At 41.8% G+C, this 20,092-nt stretch overlaps 1 protein-coding gene across 8 annotated transcripts in view; it reads right to left on the reverse strand.

Annotated features, from left to right (window-relative positions):
- The window catches only part of ACSL4 (acyl-CoA synthetase long chain family member 4), an 87,580-nt gene that overhangs the window by 13,192 nt on the left and 54,296 nt on the right, over nt 1-20,092 (reverse strand). For all 8 annotated transcript variants that reach the window (XM_077479053.1, XM_077479035.1, XM_077479222.1 and 5 more), the window contains exons 9-14: nt 9,578-9,649; nt 5,940-6,079; nt 4,518-4,690; nt 2,501-2,575; nt 685-876; nt 465-579 (exon numbers count right to left, since the gene is read on the reverse strand). In XM_077479053.1, the coding sequence (XP_077335179.1) occupies nt 465-579; nt 685-876; nt 2,501-2,575; nt 4,518-4,690; nt 5,940-6,079; nt 9,578-9,649 (767 nt within the window). The remainder of the gene's footprint in view (nt 1-464; nt 580-684; nt 877-2,500; nt 2,576-4,517; nt 4,691-5,939; nt 6,080-9,577; nt 9,650-20,092) is intronic.

The raw sequence follows: 20,092 nt of genomic DNA on the forward strand, positions 1-20,092 counted from the left end.
AAAAGTATATACAGTATATAGCCTATAATAGTATATACAGTATATCTTCAATAGTGTATATGGTATATCTCCTCTAATAGTATATACAGTATATATCCCCTCTAATATATACAGTATATCTCTGTCATTCTCAGAGTGGATTCGATATTTTGCTCCCTAACCATATAGTTGGTTATTTATATTCACCACTGCATATAGAGATATTTAAGAATAAATTGCCTTTTTTTAAAACTGTACATATTAACTAAATTATACACCACACTTTTTTTTTAAGACTATTAACCGATTAATCGAAACAATCGGTCAACTAATCGATTATGAAAATAATAGTTAGCTAGTTGCAGCCCTAATATCCACTAGTGATCACGATTTATAGTTCTAAAAGCAATGCAGCAACAGCTGCTTCCCTACATATATAAAAGAAAACCATAAAAACTCAATGTATCTCAATTTAAAAAGTTTACCTGTTGGCATAGGCACAGATGTTGTCAATGAATGGACAGTTCTTCAAGGCAGTTTCTACTTTGCCCAGAGACACATATTCTCCTGCTTGCAGCTTTACCAAATCCTTTTTCCGGTCTGTAAAAAGAAAAAACAAAAAAAAAAAAAAAAAACCAGATCCCCAATCAATAGGCAAGATACTGAAAATTATAGTCAGAGTATTGATAAGGCTGGATGACCTACCAATTATCTGCAGGCAGCCATCAGAGTGGAACTCTCCGATGTCTCCGGTACAGAACCACCTCTGTCCATTCTCATCCACGTAGAAGTCCTCTAGGTTTCGTTCCTCATTTTTAAAGTAACCCATGGAAACGTTTGGCCCTCCAATTATGACTTCTCCTCGTGGATGTGGCTTATCCTGATTCCTATAGCCTCCTGCAAGAAAAAATGAATAAAAAAAATGTAGTTTTAGATGACTAAAGCTGGCCATACACTAGTAAACTTTCCGAAGAACACTCATATGAAAATTCTCAAACCACATTCATATTTAGAAATTCATTTGTGCGAGAAAATAAATTTCCATCTTGCTCCTTCAGTGGTGTTTTTGAATGCAGTGAATGGAAAATTTGAATAGCCTCATAGAAAAAATAAATTAGAGCATTACCCATACATTGTAACATTCAAAAGGAAAGCGCTGGTCATGCTACCAAACCCATTTACAGCCAACTTGAACCTGAAGAATGTTTACAAACAAATTCAACAGTACTGCCATCTTTTCTTCATCTACTGTAGTGGTAGTATAGTCATTGGTGTCATCTAATCATTTAAAACAGCTGTGTTTTAGGAAAACCAGCTTACTGCCATTATGGGAGACATTTTCTCATCTCTTTAATCACTGTAGAATACAACCTATTAAACAGGGGAACCTAATAATTGCTGGCAAAAGTCACGTTTGACACTTTTCACAAACCAGAGTACGGCCCCATAAACCCCATTAGATTTTCTGCAGATTTTTGTCTTCAGATTTACCCAAAACCAAATAGGAAGTCAAACCTTAAAAAGGTGATTGTAAGGGGTTTTTTTTTTGTTTTGTTTTTTTAGATAAACACATCACACTTACCTCCACTGTGCAGCTCGTTTTGCACAGAGTGGCCCCGGACCTGCTCTTCTGGGGTCCCCCAGCAGCTCTTGTGGCTCCCCCCCCCACATCAGATAACCCCCTAGGAGAAGGGTTACCTTGCGGGCGCGCTCCCGAGTCCAGAATTTGGCGTCCATAGCCGCCTAATGTATGACTTGGCCTCGCGCCCGCGTCATTGGATTTGACAGCAGCGGGAGCCAATGGCCGTGCTGCCATGTCTATCCTATCAAGAGCCGAGAGCCCCTGGCAGAAAGACAGCGCGTCCCCGTCGGGTCATGTTCCAGGGCTCAGGCAAGTAAAAAGGGGGGGGGGGGGGTGGAGGGGTGTAGTCACTGCCAGATGTTTTTTCACCTTAATGCATCCGATTTAAGAGTTTAAATTTGTATGCAATCAGGCCGGCCCTTGCACTACATGGTTTTGTTAAATCTGAATACAAAAATCTGCAGAAAATCTAAAGTGTGTATGGGGTCTTAGAGAACACACACACATTTATTTATTTATTTTAAATGTAAAAGTCTAACTAAAAGAAAAACATTAATAGAAAATAGAGTGGGGATGGATTAGAACACCGGTCAGTTTTTATTGCCATTTGTGCCCTCCGTAAGAGAGCATTATCCTCTTTATTTGTCCCATTTACTATTATAGTGAATAAAAGTACATTTCAAATTTTGGGCTTGCATTAGAACAGTGATAGAGGGAAAATCTTCCAAAGAAGACATTGGTTCTAGTGACAAGCCAAGATTGTCTTTCACTTCCTGTTTTGGCTTTTGACAGAAAATTAAGGGAAATCTCTCCTATGGGATACAGAGGAAAAAAAAAAAAAAATAAAAAAAAAAAAAGACCTGCTTATAACCCTCTTACTCGGTCCAAAAATGAGAGACAAAAAAATAAATAAAAAGCATTTACACTTTGAGAACTCACCTTCTACCCAGTCTCGTAGTTTCATTTCACAGCAGATAAGTGGCGCTCCCACCCTTCCAGTGCTATAGTCGGATACTGCAAATAAGAAGTTAATTATTAAAGTCCTAATAAAATAATTAAACCGCCTGCCAACACAAAAAGCCCTGTCCCAATTCCAGCACTGCCATCTTCCAGGAAATCCCGAGCACAAGCACATCCAACACTCGTCTTGATTATGGGGCACGTGACCGATAATGTTTCATGCTTGTGAAGTTGTTCCTGAGCAGTGAACTTGAACATATTCAAGCATGGGGCTAAGAGTAAATATACTGGAATAAAAGTTCTGCAACTTCAAGAGACTACACAGAACACCAAGTTTCACATATTTATATTACAAACATGGTATGATTAGTTCCCTTCAGGTAACTTCTACACAGAGTCCAGCTGTAATACTTCCTAAACTGCCATAACTCCAAAAAACTGAGCAAGATGAGGGCAAAATAAGGAAACAACTTAAAAACCAAGAAATATCCACTTACACTGAGGAGTTCTCTGATAACACTGTACAGAGTGTGGGAGCTGAAATGAGATGACAGGAGCTAGCAGCAGCGCACAACTAAGCTCTCTAGAGAGCGGCATCTATAGTAGCAGAGATGGTAACGTGTTTTTTGCCATTTGTAGGCACTTGGAAGGAGCAGAACTGCTCTACACAGTTCTCCACCAGGACCTATTGACTCCACATGAACTACACGCTTTTACACTGGTTTACTTGGACTAGTCAAGGTAGCATTTGAACTGATCTATACGAGAGGCAATAGGACGGTTTGTGGATAAAGACTCAGTTCTTTCCTGGCGACTGTACATCACTTTAGTGGACTATTTGGTCTATGTGAGGTACCACCCAATTACTAATTATTAAATCATGCCCATGTAGGATGTGTGCCACTTGTATGTTTTTTTTTATACTGCTATGAGTAACTCCTTTCTATAAAGCTAAGACATGGGATAGGACAACCAAATAGATAACGCTAGGATTATGAAATTAGGTGACAAGAAGACAACCCAAGTCTAATCTGCCCATGACTAACTCCACATGCAGAGTAGCATCAAAACGCTCCCTGAAAAAGTCAAGCTAGCAATAGCAGCTTCAAAAAATTATACCCCAACAGGTTCCAATGCCAAGACCACTTCAACCCTTTGAGACACCTAAACCCTCAGGGAAAGCCATCACCGCCAGGCGAAGACAGCGATTATTGCTAGTGGCTATATTGACCACTAGCGATAATCCCAAGTAAAATCCGGCAGGCTGGTTGTACCAAAGTTGATCGATCAACTTGGTACATTTAGCCACCGGACCACCCCCTCCCTTTAGAATGCAAGCTCTACTGTACCTTTTGTATTGTACTGTAATTGTGTTGTCCCACTATACATTGTAAAAGCGTTGCGTAAAGTGTTGGCGCTATATAAATCGTGAATAATAATAATAATCATTTAGCCTGCCCATACACTGTTCGAATCTTGGCTAGGATTCGAACCGTCTACAGCTGGCCTTAAAGTCTGCCGACCTACTGGAAACAATGCACTCCTTGTAGCAGATCTCTCAAAACCATTGCTAGGAAGAGCAAAATAAATGATTACAGTAAAATACTCTAGTAGTTCTACAGACATGTATGAACACCTATGCATTTGTAAACAGGCCACGTAAGCTCTAGGCTGGGGTGCCCAAGATTTCAGGAGCCTCAGATTGTCCAGGTCTCACCACCATAACTTGATTCACTCAACTCTTCCTTTCAATGCATGTTCTACACATTGACCACAAAGGGGAAAAAAAAAAATATTTTTGCTGGATTTGGAATTCACACGAAGGCCAACGTTCAGTAGCTATTACCTTTACTTACATATTATACAGAAAGAGAAGTTACAGCATGTGTACACTCTTAGGGGGGAAACATCTCTTCCTGTCTAACAACTAAATTTAGATTTAGGAAGCAATGACTCAATACAATAATAGAGCAGTCAGACCGTTTTCAAAATTTACCTTCAGTGATGGTACCAGCTCCACATGTTTCAGTCAATCCATAACCCTGACCAACTGGACAACAGAAACAAATATTCATAAACCTCTGAGTCTGGGGGGACAAAGGAGCACCACCACACAGCATCATGCGGACATTCCCTCCTAATAACGCCTTTACTTTTTTGAACAGTATCCTGAAAGGGAACAAATTATGTTAGTACCAAGTACACACTCATAATCCTACACCCCTTTCTATGAAACACATATTTCATATAGTGTCCCTATTCATTTATCATGGCCTGTGTAGAGAATCTTGAATGTTTGTGTGGCCACTCCAAATGACATAGCCGGCTAGTTATATACTAGCAGAAAAATGCTTATGATGGCATTCCACTCTACATTATTTTACACTGAGTAATTTGAATGTTTGAGCATTGTGATGTATTTGAGGCAGTAAAGGTAGGGTATGTCATCAGGTAGTAGGGGGCTGTAAATTATATATTCCTCTATTGTGATGAAAGCAGGTAAAGTGTTATTTGTTTAAAGCTTTGAAATTTCAATACAGCCTAATTTTAAAAACAAAGCTTTCCTTTAATAAATCAGAGCTAGTTTATAAATTTAACTAGACTGCTTAACACCCAACTGTATTAAATATCCAAAACTTGTATAGGTTGAAAAATTTTTCCCCTGTTATACAATGTGTGAAAACAGCAGCATGTGCCTATATTAAAATAAATATCTTAGGATGAATGATACAATGGTAGAACTCTGGAAATAAATAAAATTCACACCTTGGTCATCCTATACCGTCACCATGTTTTTTTTTTGTTTTTTTTTTTACTAAAGCTGGAGTGCCCAAAATCAGGCTCACTTCTACATAGTCACCAGCTTCTAAACTCAGCTTGTTCAGTTAAGTTTTGGTAATAAAACCTGGAAGCAGATTGGTGTCTATGCAGAAGTGAGGCTGATTTTGCACCCTCCAGCTTTAGTAAATAAACCCCATATGTAACCTCCTACCAATATACGACCCTTGTGAACCTTTAAAAGCAGTGCCATCAGTACCAAGCTTACTATAAGTGCCATTCCCTGTTTAAGAATACTTTAACTGTGCACCGAATTCTTGCATACTCCAAGCAGTCGGTATGGTCTACTCAACTCTACTTCTACAGGATTATCAAGCCAAAAAGGAGAGATTATTTTCATCATATCCCTATACACCCTACTGCAGTTTTCACAGTGCAGCAGCCATAGTTAAGACTTGGTATAAAATAGAACCTAGTACCTAGCGCCTATCAATGGCATAGGACACAAATAGCCACATACATCCCTTTCTGTCATAGCACCTGATGAAATTAATGCAAGAATTAACGGGACTGAATGAGACAACTGCATTTGTGACTGACCGCACTACTGGCTAGTTTTACATTAATGACTTTTACATACACATTACACAACGGAGCATCGTATCCCTTCTTTATCTGCTCCAACTTGTAATCGTAACCCAGCTTGAACAATGTTCTCTGGAAAACATTCATTTCTTGCACTTTGCTCATGACATTTTTGTAAATACGATCCATAATTTCCTATAAGAGAAGAGTAACATATTACAAGAAGAACTGGGAATACATTAACAGTGTTCAATATACGCACACTAAAAAAAAAAACAACCTACAATAGACTCACTAACCTGGTAGAGTGTGCGTATGTATGTATGTATGTATGTATGTATGTATGTATGTATGTATGTATGTATGTATGTATGTATGTATGTATGTATGTATGTATGTATGTATGTATGTATGTATGTATGTATGTATGTATGTGTATGTATATATATATATATATATATATATATATATATATATATATATATATATATATATATATATATATATATATATATATATATATATATATATACACACACACATATACACACACACACGTATATGTAATAATAAAAATATGAGGGTTTACATATACTTTAGTTAACTCTCAGGTCAGGAAAGATACACTTTCCTAAGAGTCTTAGTTGCTGTAAATGTATTCCTGATCCTTAGTGTGGAAAATTAGTTCATGGGAACTCCACTGTAACAAACAGGAGAAAAAGAACAGCGGATTATATGGTCTATATTGCGCCATAAAAATAACAGCTGGAATGAGGTTTATTGCCAAGGACAACATCACCGCTTTTTGTACACTACTCTACACAGATAGGGCCTATCAAGCTGCAACAAGCCTTGACATGACGTAACATGCACAGACAAAGCATTAAGTTCTCCTAAAAAGAACATATTTAGCCTGAAGTTTAAATGGAAAACAGTAGAGATTTTTAAGAGTTGTTGCCAAGTGTTGAAGGAAAGCATAAAACAGGTTCTAGTTATTTTATGTACATATTTGCAGCATTTGTTAAAGTGCTGCTATACAGTGGTGTGAAAAAGTGTTTGCCCCCTTCCTCATTTCCTGTTCCTTTGCATGTTTGTCACACTTAAGTGTTTTGGAACATCAAACCAATTTAAACAATAGTCAAGGACAACACAAAATGCAATTTGTAAATGAAGGTGTTTATTATTAAAGGTGAAAAAAAATCCAAACCATCATGGCCCTGTGTGAAAAAGTGATTGCCCCCTAAACCTAATAACTGGTTGGGCCACCCTTAGCAGCAACAACTGCAACCAAGCGTTTGCGATAACGTGCAATGAGGCTTTTACAGTGTCCTGGAGGAATTTTGGCCCACTCATCTTTGCAGAATTGTCCTAATTCAGTTACATTAGAGGGTTTTCGAGCATGAACGGCCTTTTTAAGGTCATACCACAACATCTCAATAGGATTCAGGTCAGGACTTTGGCTAGGCCACTCCAAAGTCTTCATTTTGTTTTTCTTCAGCCATTCGGTGGTGGACTTGCTGGTGTGTTTAGGATCATTGTCCTGCTGCAGAACCCAAGTTCGTTTCAGCTTGAATACACAAACAGATGGTCGGACATTCTCCTTCAGGATCTCTTGGTAGACAGCAGAATTCATAGTTCCTTTTATCACGGCAAGTCTTCCAGGTCCTGAAGCAGCAAAACAGCCCCAGACCATCACACTACCACCACCATATTTTACTGTTGGTATAATGTTCTTTTTATGAAATGCAGTGTTCCTTCTACGCCAGATATACTTGGACACACACCTTCCAAAGAGTTCCACTTTTGTCTCATCGGTCCACAGAATGTTGTCCCAAAAGTCTTGGGGATCATCAAGATGTGTTGTGGAGAAATTGAGACAAGCTTTGATGTTCTTTTTGCTCAGCAGTGGTTTTCTCCTTGGAACTCTGCCATGCAGGCCATTTTTGCCCAGTCTTTTCCTGATGGTGGAGGCATGAACGCTGACCTTAACTGAGGCAAGTGAGGCCTGCAGTTCCTTGGACGTTGTTGTGGGGTCTTTTGTGACCTCTTGGATGAGTCGTCGCTGCTGGGAAGGTTCACCACTGTTCTATGTCTTCGCCATTTGTGGATAATGGCTCTCACTGTGGTTCGCTGGATTCCCAAAGCTTTGGAAATGGCTTTATAACCCTTTCCAGACTGATAGATCTCAATTACTTTCTTTCTCAATTGTTCCTGAATTTCTTTGGGTCTCGGCATGATGTGTAGCTTTTAAGGATCTTCTGGTGGACCTTACTGTGTCAAGCAGCTCCTATTTAAGTTGATTGTGAACAGGTGTGGCAATAATCAGGCCTGGGTGTGGCTAGAGAAATTGAACTCAGGTGTGGACAACCACAGTTATAGTATGTTTTAACAAGGGGGGGCAATCACTTTTTCACACAGGGCCATGATGGTTTGGATTTTTTTTCACCTTTAATAAACACCTTCATTTACAAATTGCATTTTGTGTTTACTTGTGTTTACTTGTGTTGTCCTTGACTATTGTTTAAATTGGTTTGATGTTCCGAAACACTTAAGTGTGACAAACATGCAAAGGAACAGGAAATGAGGAAGGGGGCAAACACTTTTTTACACCACTGTACACATGGTCTCTTTTACTGTGAGATTACATATAACAGACATGAGGTTATTGTAGTCATATGCTGTGTACCTTATCAAATGCAACCTATGCAGCAAAGGATCCTACATTGGTGAAACATGACAAATTGTAAACAGGGGTGAATTTACATAGACACCATTAAAAAGGAAGTAAACCCTCATGGGTTTACTTCCTCTTTCATTCCCTGCAAAGGTAAAGCATAATGGACTACTATGCATCGCATAGTAGTCCATTATGTGTCACTTACCTGACACAGGAGCCAGCGAAGTCACTGCTGTCCCCTGTAGTCCGGAGCATCCATCTTCTCGGTGGGTCTCGCTGCTCCGCCGCTGTCATTCGACAAAGCCGCGATGACGTCACTCCCGCGAAAGTGCACGGGAGCTGCTCGCATCATATCGCCGTTGACAGCATCGCGCTCAGTGCGCCGTTGTCTACGGCACATGCGCCGTAGACAGCGGTGCCTGTCTTTCGGCAAATATCTCCTAAACCGTGTAGGTTTAGGAGATATTTCTTGGACCTACAGGTAAGTCTTAATCTAGGCTTACCTGTAGGTCAAAGTGGTTTGTAAGGGTTTAAGGAACATAAGGAAGATGATTTCTGCACATTTGTGAGACATTGTTCCTCACAACCAGACCACACTATGTTAGACATTAATGTTTTACTTCTCAAAACAGAACTTGGAATCTACCCAGAAATGTTTTGATCCAAGATTCCATTTGAAACAGAAGATAATGTACAAAAATGTGGCCCTTGATTTTCTAAACCCAACAGTTTTACAACCCCCCCCCCCGCCACCTCTGGGACTGTATGCCACCTCCCAGTCTATAGTTCTCTACCTGCCATATCTCACTAGCCAAGTCTAGTGTGCGTTTTTTCTCTTTTTCCCCTCAAAGGTGGTCTTGCTTAATATTCTACCAAAACTTTGTGTTATTAGTATTGCATGGACTTTGAAGACCCCAAAAGCTGTTGTAAAAGTTTGGATGTTGGTGCAAAAAATAAAAAATAATGTATCACAGACAGTACTTCGATATCAAGAGAAAACACTCAGGTGCACTTACAGGCACAGCAGCCATCAGCGTGGGCTTCAGCACTGTACAATCGCCTTTGCTTCCTTTTTTTATTTTACTAGACTGCAAAAAAAAAAAAAAGAAAAAAAAAAAAAAGAAGAATTAAACAAATAAGTAAATAGTTTTAGTGAAATACAGAAGAAAATACAAGTCCGTGTGAAACTTTCATCTGAATTAATCTAAATTGACAGCCATTAACCAAAAGAGGAGCTTCAGTCAGTTCTGAAAAGATGAAGTCAACAGATTAAACTATAACTGATGACTTTTAATAAACAGACCCTTTCCTGTCCAGGGATCCAGTGCTGTCCTCTCCTGGGCCATTTATTTATCAGTCTTCAGGTCCCAGCATGTTCACCGAGGGAAGGCTGTGACTCCACAGCTGACTTCCACTACCCATGTGCGAGCCGCTTGTGTGAACGGGCTTTAGAAGGAGTCCCGCATGCTTTGGAGGTGCTTCTGAGATATTATGCCTCACATCTGAGTTGCTTTGATTTGTATTTCATGGAGTTGCTCTTCAAGCTACTTCTGAGCAGCTATACCATTCACTTTGACTCATATAGTGAGGAAATTCTGTTTAAATCACTATGTGCTTGATATATGTATTCCACAATATTTCATTATCTGGGGAAAAATTACAACACTGTGCTGCATTTACACCAGTTTAATTCTGTTGGCCCCTGAAAGATTCTACTTACCTTTTCCCCTTGTTATGAGAACCTTTGTGTAGGAACTATGCTCCCCTCAGATTTAATCATACAAATGAACGCTAAAATTATTCACATAGTGGAAAACTTTACAAACCGATTTCTATAAAGCATATTGTATTGATTCAGTGGTCTCATTCCTTTGCCGCTCCCCTTTCAAAGTCATAGGAGGCAGGTCAGAGTTGTCACATACAGCAGTATCAATAGCACTGCGAGAGGATGTCAGAAGAGGATGTTGGGGAGACTTCACAACAGACTTTAAAGTGGAAGTAAACTCCCCTATCGTTTTCAGCCAAGGAAGCTGCCATCTTTGCCTCTGTTTAATCTTCAACTGCTATGGTGCTGCACATGTGATTCGTTATGACACCAGCCATTGGATGGTTTGATAGTTTGGCTGAGAGCACAGCCAATGTGCAGTTAGCATTCCCGGCATGCTTTTTTTTTCTTTTTTTTTTTTTTAACTGTTGGGTTTACTTCCACTTTAATGTCAAAGTATAAAAAAAAAAAAAAAAAAAAAGAGGACACTTTACAAAATTCCAGTAAACCAATGCAACTATGTGGAAATCTTGCACTTAACAGACTTCAGTCTAGTCCAGCTGGCTGCCGCTTTTTGTGAGCTAAACCGTAAACGCACAGCTAATCTAAAAAAAAAAATTAAAAAAAAAGTAAATAGACTTGCCCACCTTCTGCCAGGAACTAGATTAGTCTTCAAAGACTTTACGAATTGGACTTTAAAAAAAAATCCTAAAGACTTAAAAAATGGTATAAAGAACTGGTACTATACTAACAGCTCTACGTCAGGAATTTTGTATAAAAGAAAATGTATGCGAGTTAAATATAATTTTAATCATATGCAGCAGATCTAGTACTTTTAACCCAAATCTTGTGATAAAGAAAGGAATCTGGGAGGCGCTATGACTCTCGAAACTGTTTAGAATGAATCAGGTAAGACTTGGCATGTTCGAAAAACACACAAGAACAGCACAAGACGGGTTTAGGGAAGAGAAGACCAGTCTGTTCTACAAGTACCACATTATGTATGAATAGCCTTTGTGTTGACATTTGTTAGTGGTCTTTTGACATTTTACAAAGGTTTAATAACCTGATTACAAAACAAGCAGATACAATTCTGGCGTGTCCCTAGCTGAAGCACTAGCTGATCTTGCATACTTTTTATAGATAAGATATGCAGCCCAAACAGTACATCAGCACATAGAATTGGAATGTGTATGCTGGCATAACAAAAGGCTTTTCCCTTCCTGTAACGCGCTGCACTATGGGGAAAAAATAAATACCGTATATACTCGAGTATAAGCCGAGATTTTCAGCCTCTTTTTTGAGGCTGAAAGTGCCCCCCTCGGCTTATACTCGAGTCGCCGCTGTCTGACTGCTCGATCAGCGTATCGAGCAGACAGACGGCGGACATTAATTTTCAAAAGCCACGCCTCCTTCTCCGCCTCCGCCTGTGATAGGCGGAACACTGAATTTCCCAGCAGTCAGTGTTCCGCCTATCACGGACATCCGCTCATTCTCATACTACGGATGAGTATGAGAGGATGTCTGTGATAGGCGGAACACAGGCTGCTGGGAAATTGAGTGTTCCGCCTATCACAGGCGGAGGCGAAATTTTGAATTATAGAATGGCCGCCGAGAAGAGCGGCGATCCATCGGCACGGGACGGAGGAGGCACGGCACGGCACGGGACGGAGGAGGCACGGGACGGAGGAGGCACGGCACGGCACGGGACGGAGGAGACACGGGACGGAGGAGGCACGGCACGGGACGGAGGAGGCACGGGACGGGACGGAGGAGGCACGGGACGGGACGGAGGAGGCACGGGACGGAGGAGGCACGGCACGGGACTGGACGGAGGAGGCTCGGGACGACGGCGGCTCGGGACGGAGGCTTGGGACACAGGTAGGCTGGACACACACACAAGGCTGCACGGACACACACACACACACACACACACACACACACAGGGATGGATGGATGGATGGATGGATACACACACACACACACACACACACACACACACACACACACACACACAGGGATGGATGGATGGATGGATGGATACACACACACACACACACAGGGATGGATGGATGGATACACACACACACACACAGGGATGGATGGATGGATACACACACACACACACACACACACACACACACACACACACACACACACACACAGGGATGGATGGATGGATGGATACACACACAGGGATGGATGGATGGATGGACACACACACAGGGATGGATGGACGGACACACACACAGGGATGGACGGACACACAGGGATGGACAGCCATGTCTCACCCTCGGCTTATACACGAGTCAATAAGTTTTCCAGTTTTTTGGGGGTAAATTGGGGGCCTCGGCTTATACTCGGGTCGGCCTATACTCGAGTATATACGGTACATTTGCTTTTATCACCAAATTTAAGAGTCTTTTTACGAACACATATAATTAAAAATGACTCCCATGATCACTTTTAAAGCGCAACTCCACTTTTTTTTCCCCCTCTCAACAAAAAACACATTCCCCCTGGGTGATCTATGTACATTACAAGGATAAGACTCCTTTCACAATGGGGCACCTGAAAATCCCCTCTCAAGCCACCCCAGTGTGAGAGCCCGAGTGCTTTCACACTGGGCCAGTGCACATGCCAGAACAGGGAGGAGCGGTGTATACACCGCTCCTCCACTGCCCCTGCCCATTGAAATGAATGGGCAGCGCTGCCATTAACCCTTTTCTCGGCCGCTAGCAGGGGTTAAAAGCGACCCTATAACCGCTAACGCCTGCACCGCCCAGTGTGAAAGGGGTCTTGTTTGTATAGTATAAATTTTTATATATATATACACACACACACACACATACACACACACATATATATATATATATATATATATATATATATACACACATACACACACACACACACACTAAAAATGTTTGGGGATTGCCAAGTCATTTTGTCATTTTCTAGCAAAAAATACTGATTTTAACTTGTAAAACAATAAGTATCAGAAAAGGGTTTTGTTTTTAACCACTTCAATGCCAAGCACTTTCACCCCTTCCTACCCAGGACAAAATTTTCAGCTTCCAGTGCTGTCACACTTTGAACGACAATTGCGCGGTCATACAACACTGTACCCAAACAAAAATTTCTTCCCACAAATATAGCTTTCTTTTGGTGGCATTTGATCACCTGTGTTTTTTTTATTTTTTGCCAATGTGGGCACTGATAGGCAGCACTGATGAGGTGGTACTGACAGGCATTGATGGGGCACTGACTGGCAGCTAATCTGCACCTCTCACAGGGGCTGTGCCGATAATCAAAGCCGTTTACTGGCACTTCCTGGTTCACTCTGACCAGCTGTGATTGGTCACAGCCGATTATGTGGCAAGAAGCCTCCGTCAGAGGCTCCTTACCACGATAAGTGATGCGGTGTGTCAAAGAAAGCACCTGCGATAGCGCACACCTCCATAGGCGTGTACCGGAACGTTATCCTGAAAGACATCATATGAAGAAGGGGATGCGGGAAGTGGTTAAACTTTCCTCATTTACAGACAACGGTTCATCCCTTTAATCTAAAAGGCCAAAGTGTTACAATGTTTCTCCTTCTCTCCATTTAAGTGATGTTGTCTTAAACTTGACTGGCTCCTTTTTATTTTTAAGACAGCTGTCAGCTGTGAGCATAAAACTCGGCTTAGAATTGGGAAAATGCTTTAAGATTGCAACGGGAGAAGAATTGCGATCTGATTCTTTAACAATTAATCATGCAGCTCTGATCCTAAGGCTCTCTATTAGCCATTTGAATGCAATTTTCTAATTTCATTGGACTTCCTTAAAAACAAACTGACAATAAGAATACATATCCTGGTGTGTTAGCTTTGTGAATTGAGCCGGATTCAAGCCTTTGCAAATTTTAATGGATTTGTAACCAAAGTGTAAAACTTGGGTATAGTAGCCGATGGTTGGTCACACATGGATCAGTGTTTTTTTTTTTCAGCTAGTGGGCCAAACAAAAATAAAAATGAATGGGATTTCCCCAAATAAACCTTAAAAATGGTTAAAAATTCAGCCGGTCTCTGCTGAAGTGGCTGAATTTTACTTTTACGCAATACTTTGCCTTCGGTTTTTTAATAGGCAGGAGCGTTATACACACACCGCTCTAAAGATGCTGCTAGCAGGACTTTTTTTTTTACCGTCCTGCCAGCGCACCGCTCCAGTGTGAAAGCCCTCAGGCTTTCACACTGGTGTGAGGAGCGGCTCTTTCAGGGCACTTTGCAGGCGCCATTTTTAGCGCTGTAGCGCCTAAGTGCCCCAGTGTGAAAGGGGGCTAAAGGGCCCTTGTTTGGGTGAGACAGACCAACTTATCAGGTGTTAAAATGTAGCGGAAATGGCTACCATAGGCACTGAAGTCATTGTACCACCAAATGCAGTGAATTTCTGTGTGTTAAGGTGTCCTGCATTAAAGTGGTTTTAAACCTCAGACTTGAAGAATGAACAAAGCATATCCCTATATAGTGTGTACTTGTCTCAATTAAGCACACAAAGTGTCACTTTTATCTGCTGCCTCGTTCTTCTGCTATCAAAGAAAAATAGTGACCGGGCAGGGATCGCCAACTGATTGACAGTCTCAGCTCTGTTTCCCCCATTTTTTTCAAGCTTTTTTAAAACAGCGATGCACCCTTACTAGCAGCTCACTGCAACCAGAACAAAGAACTGCCTGCACACTAAATTGCTGCAGTTTAGTGTGGCGGGCAATGGAAACAGGTACCCAAGTCTTCCTTTATATTCTTGTTTGATTACCACTTTGATACATAATGTTGTATTACAAGACTAATTAAGGGTTGGGTCGCCTCCTCCCAAAGTGCCAGGGCATTCAGTTATTCCGTGTCTAGCTTAGAGCTGTGTGTGTGGTCCACTAGAATTATCTGCATCACAGTAGAGACTCAATATCCAGAAGGCTAGTCAAACGAACAGTTGTTGGGTAAATCTGGCTTTGTGCCTCGATTCACTGAGACATGCCAAAGTCTGGGTCACTGCAGAACCATTATCCACTTTAGGACAAACTGCACATTGTAAGAGTTCAAGAAAGTTTAGCCAACCTTTTCCCACAAAGCACTAGAGAAATAATGTAGAATAAACCTTCAGATGTGTACATAAGAAAATCACAGCAGCTCAGACATTCATCATCAAATAAAATCACGGAAGTCTGAAAAGAAGCCGCTTTCTGCATCCACACAGATGCTTGTAATGATAAAAAAAAAAAAAAAAAAAGGCCTACTCAGATTGGTGCATCAAGGCACTGTAAGGTGAAATGCATCCCTCCCTTTGAATGGGCACCCCATCACACTTTGCATTAATTATGTGCTGCAGTACGCAAAAAATATTATTTTCTATATATGTTAAGGTGGGCGGCTCTAAAGTGCTTGTAAACCCTCACATATACCCAGTGAAGTGACTGGCCTCAAGTAACGGACAGATGAAACAAATCCTCCTACACAAGTTGTACCTGTCTATCTGCAGTCTCTTTGTTCAAAGTTCTGAATTAAAAAAGCTTGAAAAAAAAAAAAAAAAATGGGGGAAACAGCTGAGACTGTCAATCAGTTGGCGATCCCTGCCTGGTCAATATTTTTCTTTGATAGCAGAAGAACGAGGCAGCAGATAAAAAAGTGACACTGTGTGCTTAATTGAGACAAGTACACACTATATAGGGATATGCTTTGTTCATTCAAGTTTGAGGTTTAAAACCACTTCAATGCAGGACACTGGTCTGTCTCACCCAAACAAGGTCCCTTTAGCTCCCTTTCAAACTGGGGCGTTTAGCAGGTGCTACAGCGCTAAAAATGGCGCCTGCAAAGTGCCCTGAAAGAGCCGCTCCTTACACTCCAGTGTGAAAGCCTGAGGGCTTTCACACTGGAGCGGTGCGCTGGCAGGACGAAAAAAAAAAAAAAAAGTCCTGCTAGCAGCATCTTTGGAGCGGTGTGTATAACGCTCCTGCCCATTTAAATGAAGCAGCAGCGCTTTGCGGTTGTTTTAACCCTTTCTCGGCCGCTAGCGGGGCGGTAATACTGCCGCTAAAAATAGCACTGTTTTACCGCTGGCGCCCGCACCACCCCAGTGTGAAAGGGGCTTTAGGATGTGAAATAGTCAATAGTTGAAACCCCACCTAGTACATTTTCTAAAATAGTTGCTCTTTTCATTACAATACATCTCTTGCCCTTTACACTGGCTGTGATTTAAACAGAACAGAAATGACCGTGGGGTGACAGACTTCTCCTGCTTGACAGGAAGCAAAGACAAATCATTCATAAGGGATCAGCAAACACCCTTCCCAAATCAGAACACGTGGATTAGTTAAAAGGAAACACCTTCACAGCACACCTTCCCACAGAGCAGCATTAAAGCAAAATTCTCTAGTGATTGCAGGATCCACCCAACCTGCCTTTCCCCTAGTGTTCTATTTCAAGGCAGACTAAGGTGGAGCAATAACATAAAACCAATTATGAAAAGCACTGTTTAAAACAAAAACAAAAAACAAGACAAGACTAAACCTGTCCCGGACAGTGGTTGATAGAGGCTCTCCCTACATCTGCTCTGCTAATAGGAACACTGAGGTTCAAGCACACCTTCACTCTCCATCAGCATGGACTATTTGTAATCTTTATTCTGCCGGCATTCATAAATAGATGGAAAGTATATCATATTTGCTTGTTTGAAAACTTTTTATTTCATTTCTTCAGTTACTTCCTGGTTTCCAGACCTGTGCAAATTATGTCATGTATCCCAGGAATCTGCCGTAGGGGAAGAGGGGTTTTCTCAGCTAAGCACACCCTTTCTTGCTTGCATGCCTGAGGTAAGGGCAGATGGATTCCAGGAAGAATGCTACATGCATCATCCGCCACTCAAGATGGCCATGGCAAGAAATGCTAAGGAAAGTTTTTCAAAGTGAATTTTTTTTTTTTTACGGAATAAAGCATGGAGACATGGGATAGATGGGTGAATTTGCTTTAAATATTAACCACTTGCTAACTGGCTTACGTCGATATACGGCGCCAAATTGGTTTGTTCCCTCAAATAGTCGTATGGGTGCGCCTGTACCTTTAACCACTTGGGATCCGCGCTATTGCAAAATGACGGCAACAGCGCGGACCCACATTTTCGGGACTACATCTATTGACGTCGTCCCGGATACGAGCGGCCTGCGCGCCCCCTGAGGGGCGCGCGCGGCGCGCTCTGTGATCGGCGAGTCCGTGAGACTCGCCTGATCACCGATCCGTGCAAGGTGTCGATCCCGACCCCTTATCACGTGATCAGCTGTCAGCCAATGACAGCTGATCATGTGATAGAACGGAGCCGGTAATCGGCTATTATTCCTCCTCGCGCTGACAGCGCGAGGAGAGAAAAAAAAAGCCGATCACCGGCGGCCGTGATCGGGACATCAGTCCCGATCACGGCCAGCAATACAGCTGACCACCTGCCCCCTGCCAGTGCCCACCTGCCCACCGCCTTGCCATCCTGAATAAAAGTAAGTGCCCCCCATCAGTGCCCCCCATCAGTGCCCACAGTGCCACCCACAATGCCACCCACAGTGCCACCCACAGTGCCACCCACAGTGCCACCCACAGTGCCACCCACAGTGCCCACAATCTGCCTTAAAGGTGCTGCGACCCAGTGCCGCCCATCAGTGCCCAGCAGTGCCGCCCATCAGTGCCCAGCAGTGCCACCTATCAGAGCCACCTATCAGTGCCCATCAGTCCCATCTATCAGTGGTACCTATCAGTGCCCATCCGTGCCACCCATCCATGCCACTTATCCGTGCCACCCATCCATGCCATCTTATCTGTGCCCATCTTTGCCCATCAGTGCCGCCTTATCTGTGCCCATCGGTGCCGCCTTATCTGTGCCTATTAGTGCCCACCAGTGCAGCCCATCAGTGCCCACCAATGCAGCCCATCAGTGCCCACCAATGCAGCCCATCAGTGCCCACCAATGCAGCCATCAGTGCCCACCAATGCAGCCATCAGTGCCCACCAATGCAGCCATCAGTGCCGCCTAATCAGCGCACTTCAATGAAGGAGAAAAATGACCCGTTTGCAAAATTTTATAACAAACTATTAAAACATGATTTTTTTTTTTTTTTTTTTGCATCTTTTTTTGTTTGTTTAGCAAAAAATAAAACTCCGAGCTGTAACTAAATACCACCAAAAGAAAGCTCTATTTGTGGGAAAAAAATGATAAAAATTTCATTTGGGTACAGTGTTGTATGCCCGCGCAATTGTCATTCAAAGTGCATCAGCGCTGAAAGCTGAAAATTGGTCTGGGACTGAGGGGGGTTTAAGTGCCCAGTAAGCAAGTGGTTAAGGTTGATAGCAGGCACATGCCCACTGCACAGGGGGGACAACACAAATCCCTGTTCTGTCAGTAAAGGAGAGACATATTGTTTGTTCCTAAGTAGGAAAAATTATATGCCTCCTCCTCTAATCAGTCCTATCCCCAGTTAGAACACACATTCAACCCCTTGATCGCCCCCTACTGTTAACTCCTTCCCTGCCAGTGACCTTTACACAGTAATCAGTGCATTTTTATAGCACTGATCATTGTATAAATGTCAATGGGTCCCAAAAATGTGTTAAACGTGTTCGATCTGTACACCGCAGTACTGCTAAAAATCACAAAAAAAAAAAAAAAAAAAAAAAAAAGGCATAAATATCTTTACCATAGTTTGTAGACACTATAACTTTCGTGCAAACCAATATGTGCTATTTTTTTTTTACCAAAAATATGTAGAATATATATTGGCCTAAACTGAGGAAGAAATTCGTTTTTTAAAAACATTTTTGGGGATATTATAGCAAAAAGTAAAATATATATATTTTTCCCCAAAATTGACGCCTTTTTTGTTTATGGCGCAAAATTATATATAAGAGACACACCAGACAGAGGTGATCAAATACCACCAAAAGAAAGCGCCATTTGTCTACTTGGGCTTTCACACTGGGACTGCAGATGTGGCATTTTACAGGCGCTATTTTTAGCGCTAAAGCGTCTGAAAAACATGTGCGTATCTTTTGGTTGCAATGCCACTCTTCATTGCTGCCGTACAGGAATAGAGCCGCATCTATTACAGATATTGGCTGCTCAGAAATTAGTGTAATGCATGCTTTATCAGCTATTCTGAAACCCACAATGGGCTCACTACTGGCATTATTTTTTAACACCGGCTTTTTTGTTTTGTTTTTTATTTGAAGACTTTAAAGCCAACGTAAACCAATCCATTTAACAGTTTAAAAAAAAAAAAAAAAAGGGTTACATTTCTGACACAGAAATGTAGCACTCCCATTGGTTGTGCTCTCAAGTTGTCAAACCATCCAATGGCTGGTGTCATAACTGATCCCATCTGCAGGAGGAGGAAGAAGAGACGAAGAAGAGACGAAGAAGAGACGAAGAAGAGACGAAGAAGAAGAAGGTCATTGGACTATCAAAAACCTACAAAAAGGCCAGGGGCTAGGCTCCACTAGTTCGTGAAATATCACAGTTTGATGAACTGATCCTGCCATGTGTCTAAGAACAAATACATTTTGAAGTAGAAGCACAATCCAAGTATATATCACAATTACACATACTGTAGCTAGAAGATCCATAACTCAAGACAAGAAATTAAACATGAACCTGAACAGCCAGACGTAAGAGCTAGCGTTGCAGATTTGCAGTTGACCGACAAGCACTGACAAGTCTTGCAAAAGCCTTACTGCTAAATAGTGAAATATTTTTCACCACA

Source organism: Lithobates pipiens, unplaced genomic scaffold, assembly GCF_037356315.1.
Source record: "Lithobates pipiens isolate NorthernLeopardFrog02 unplaced genomic scaffold, aLitPip1_a1.2 Scaffold_1, whole genome shotgun sequence".
NCBI lineage: Eukaryota > Metazoa > Chordata > Amphibia > Anura > Ranidae > Lithobates > Lithobates pipiens.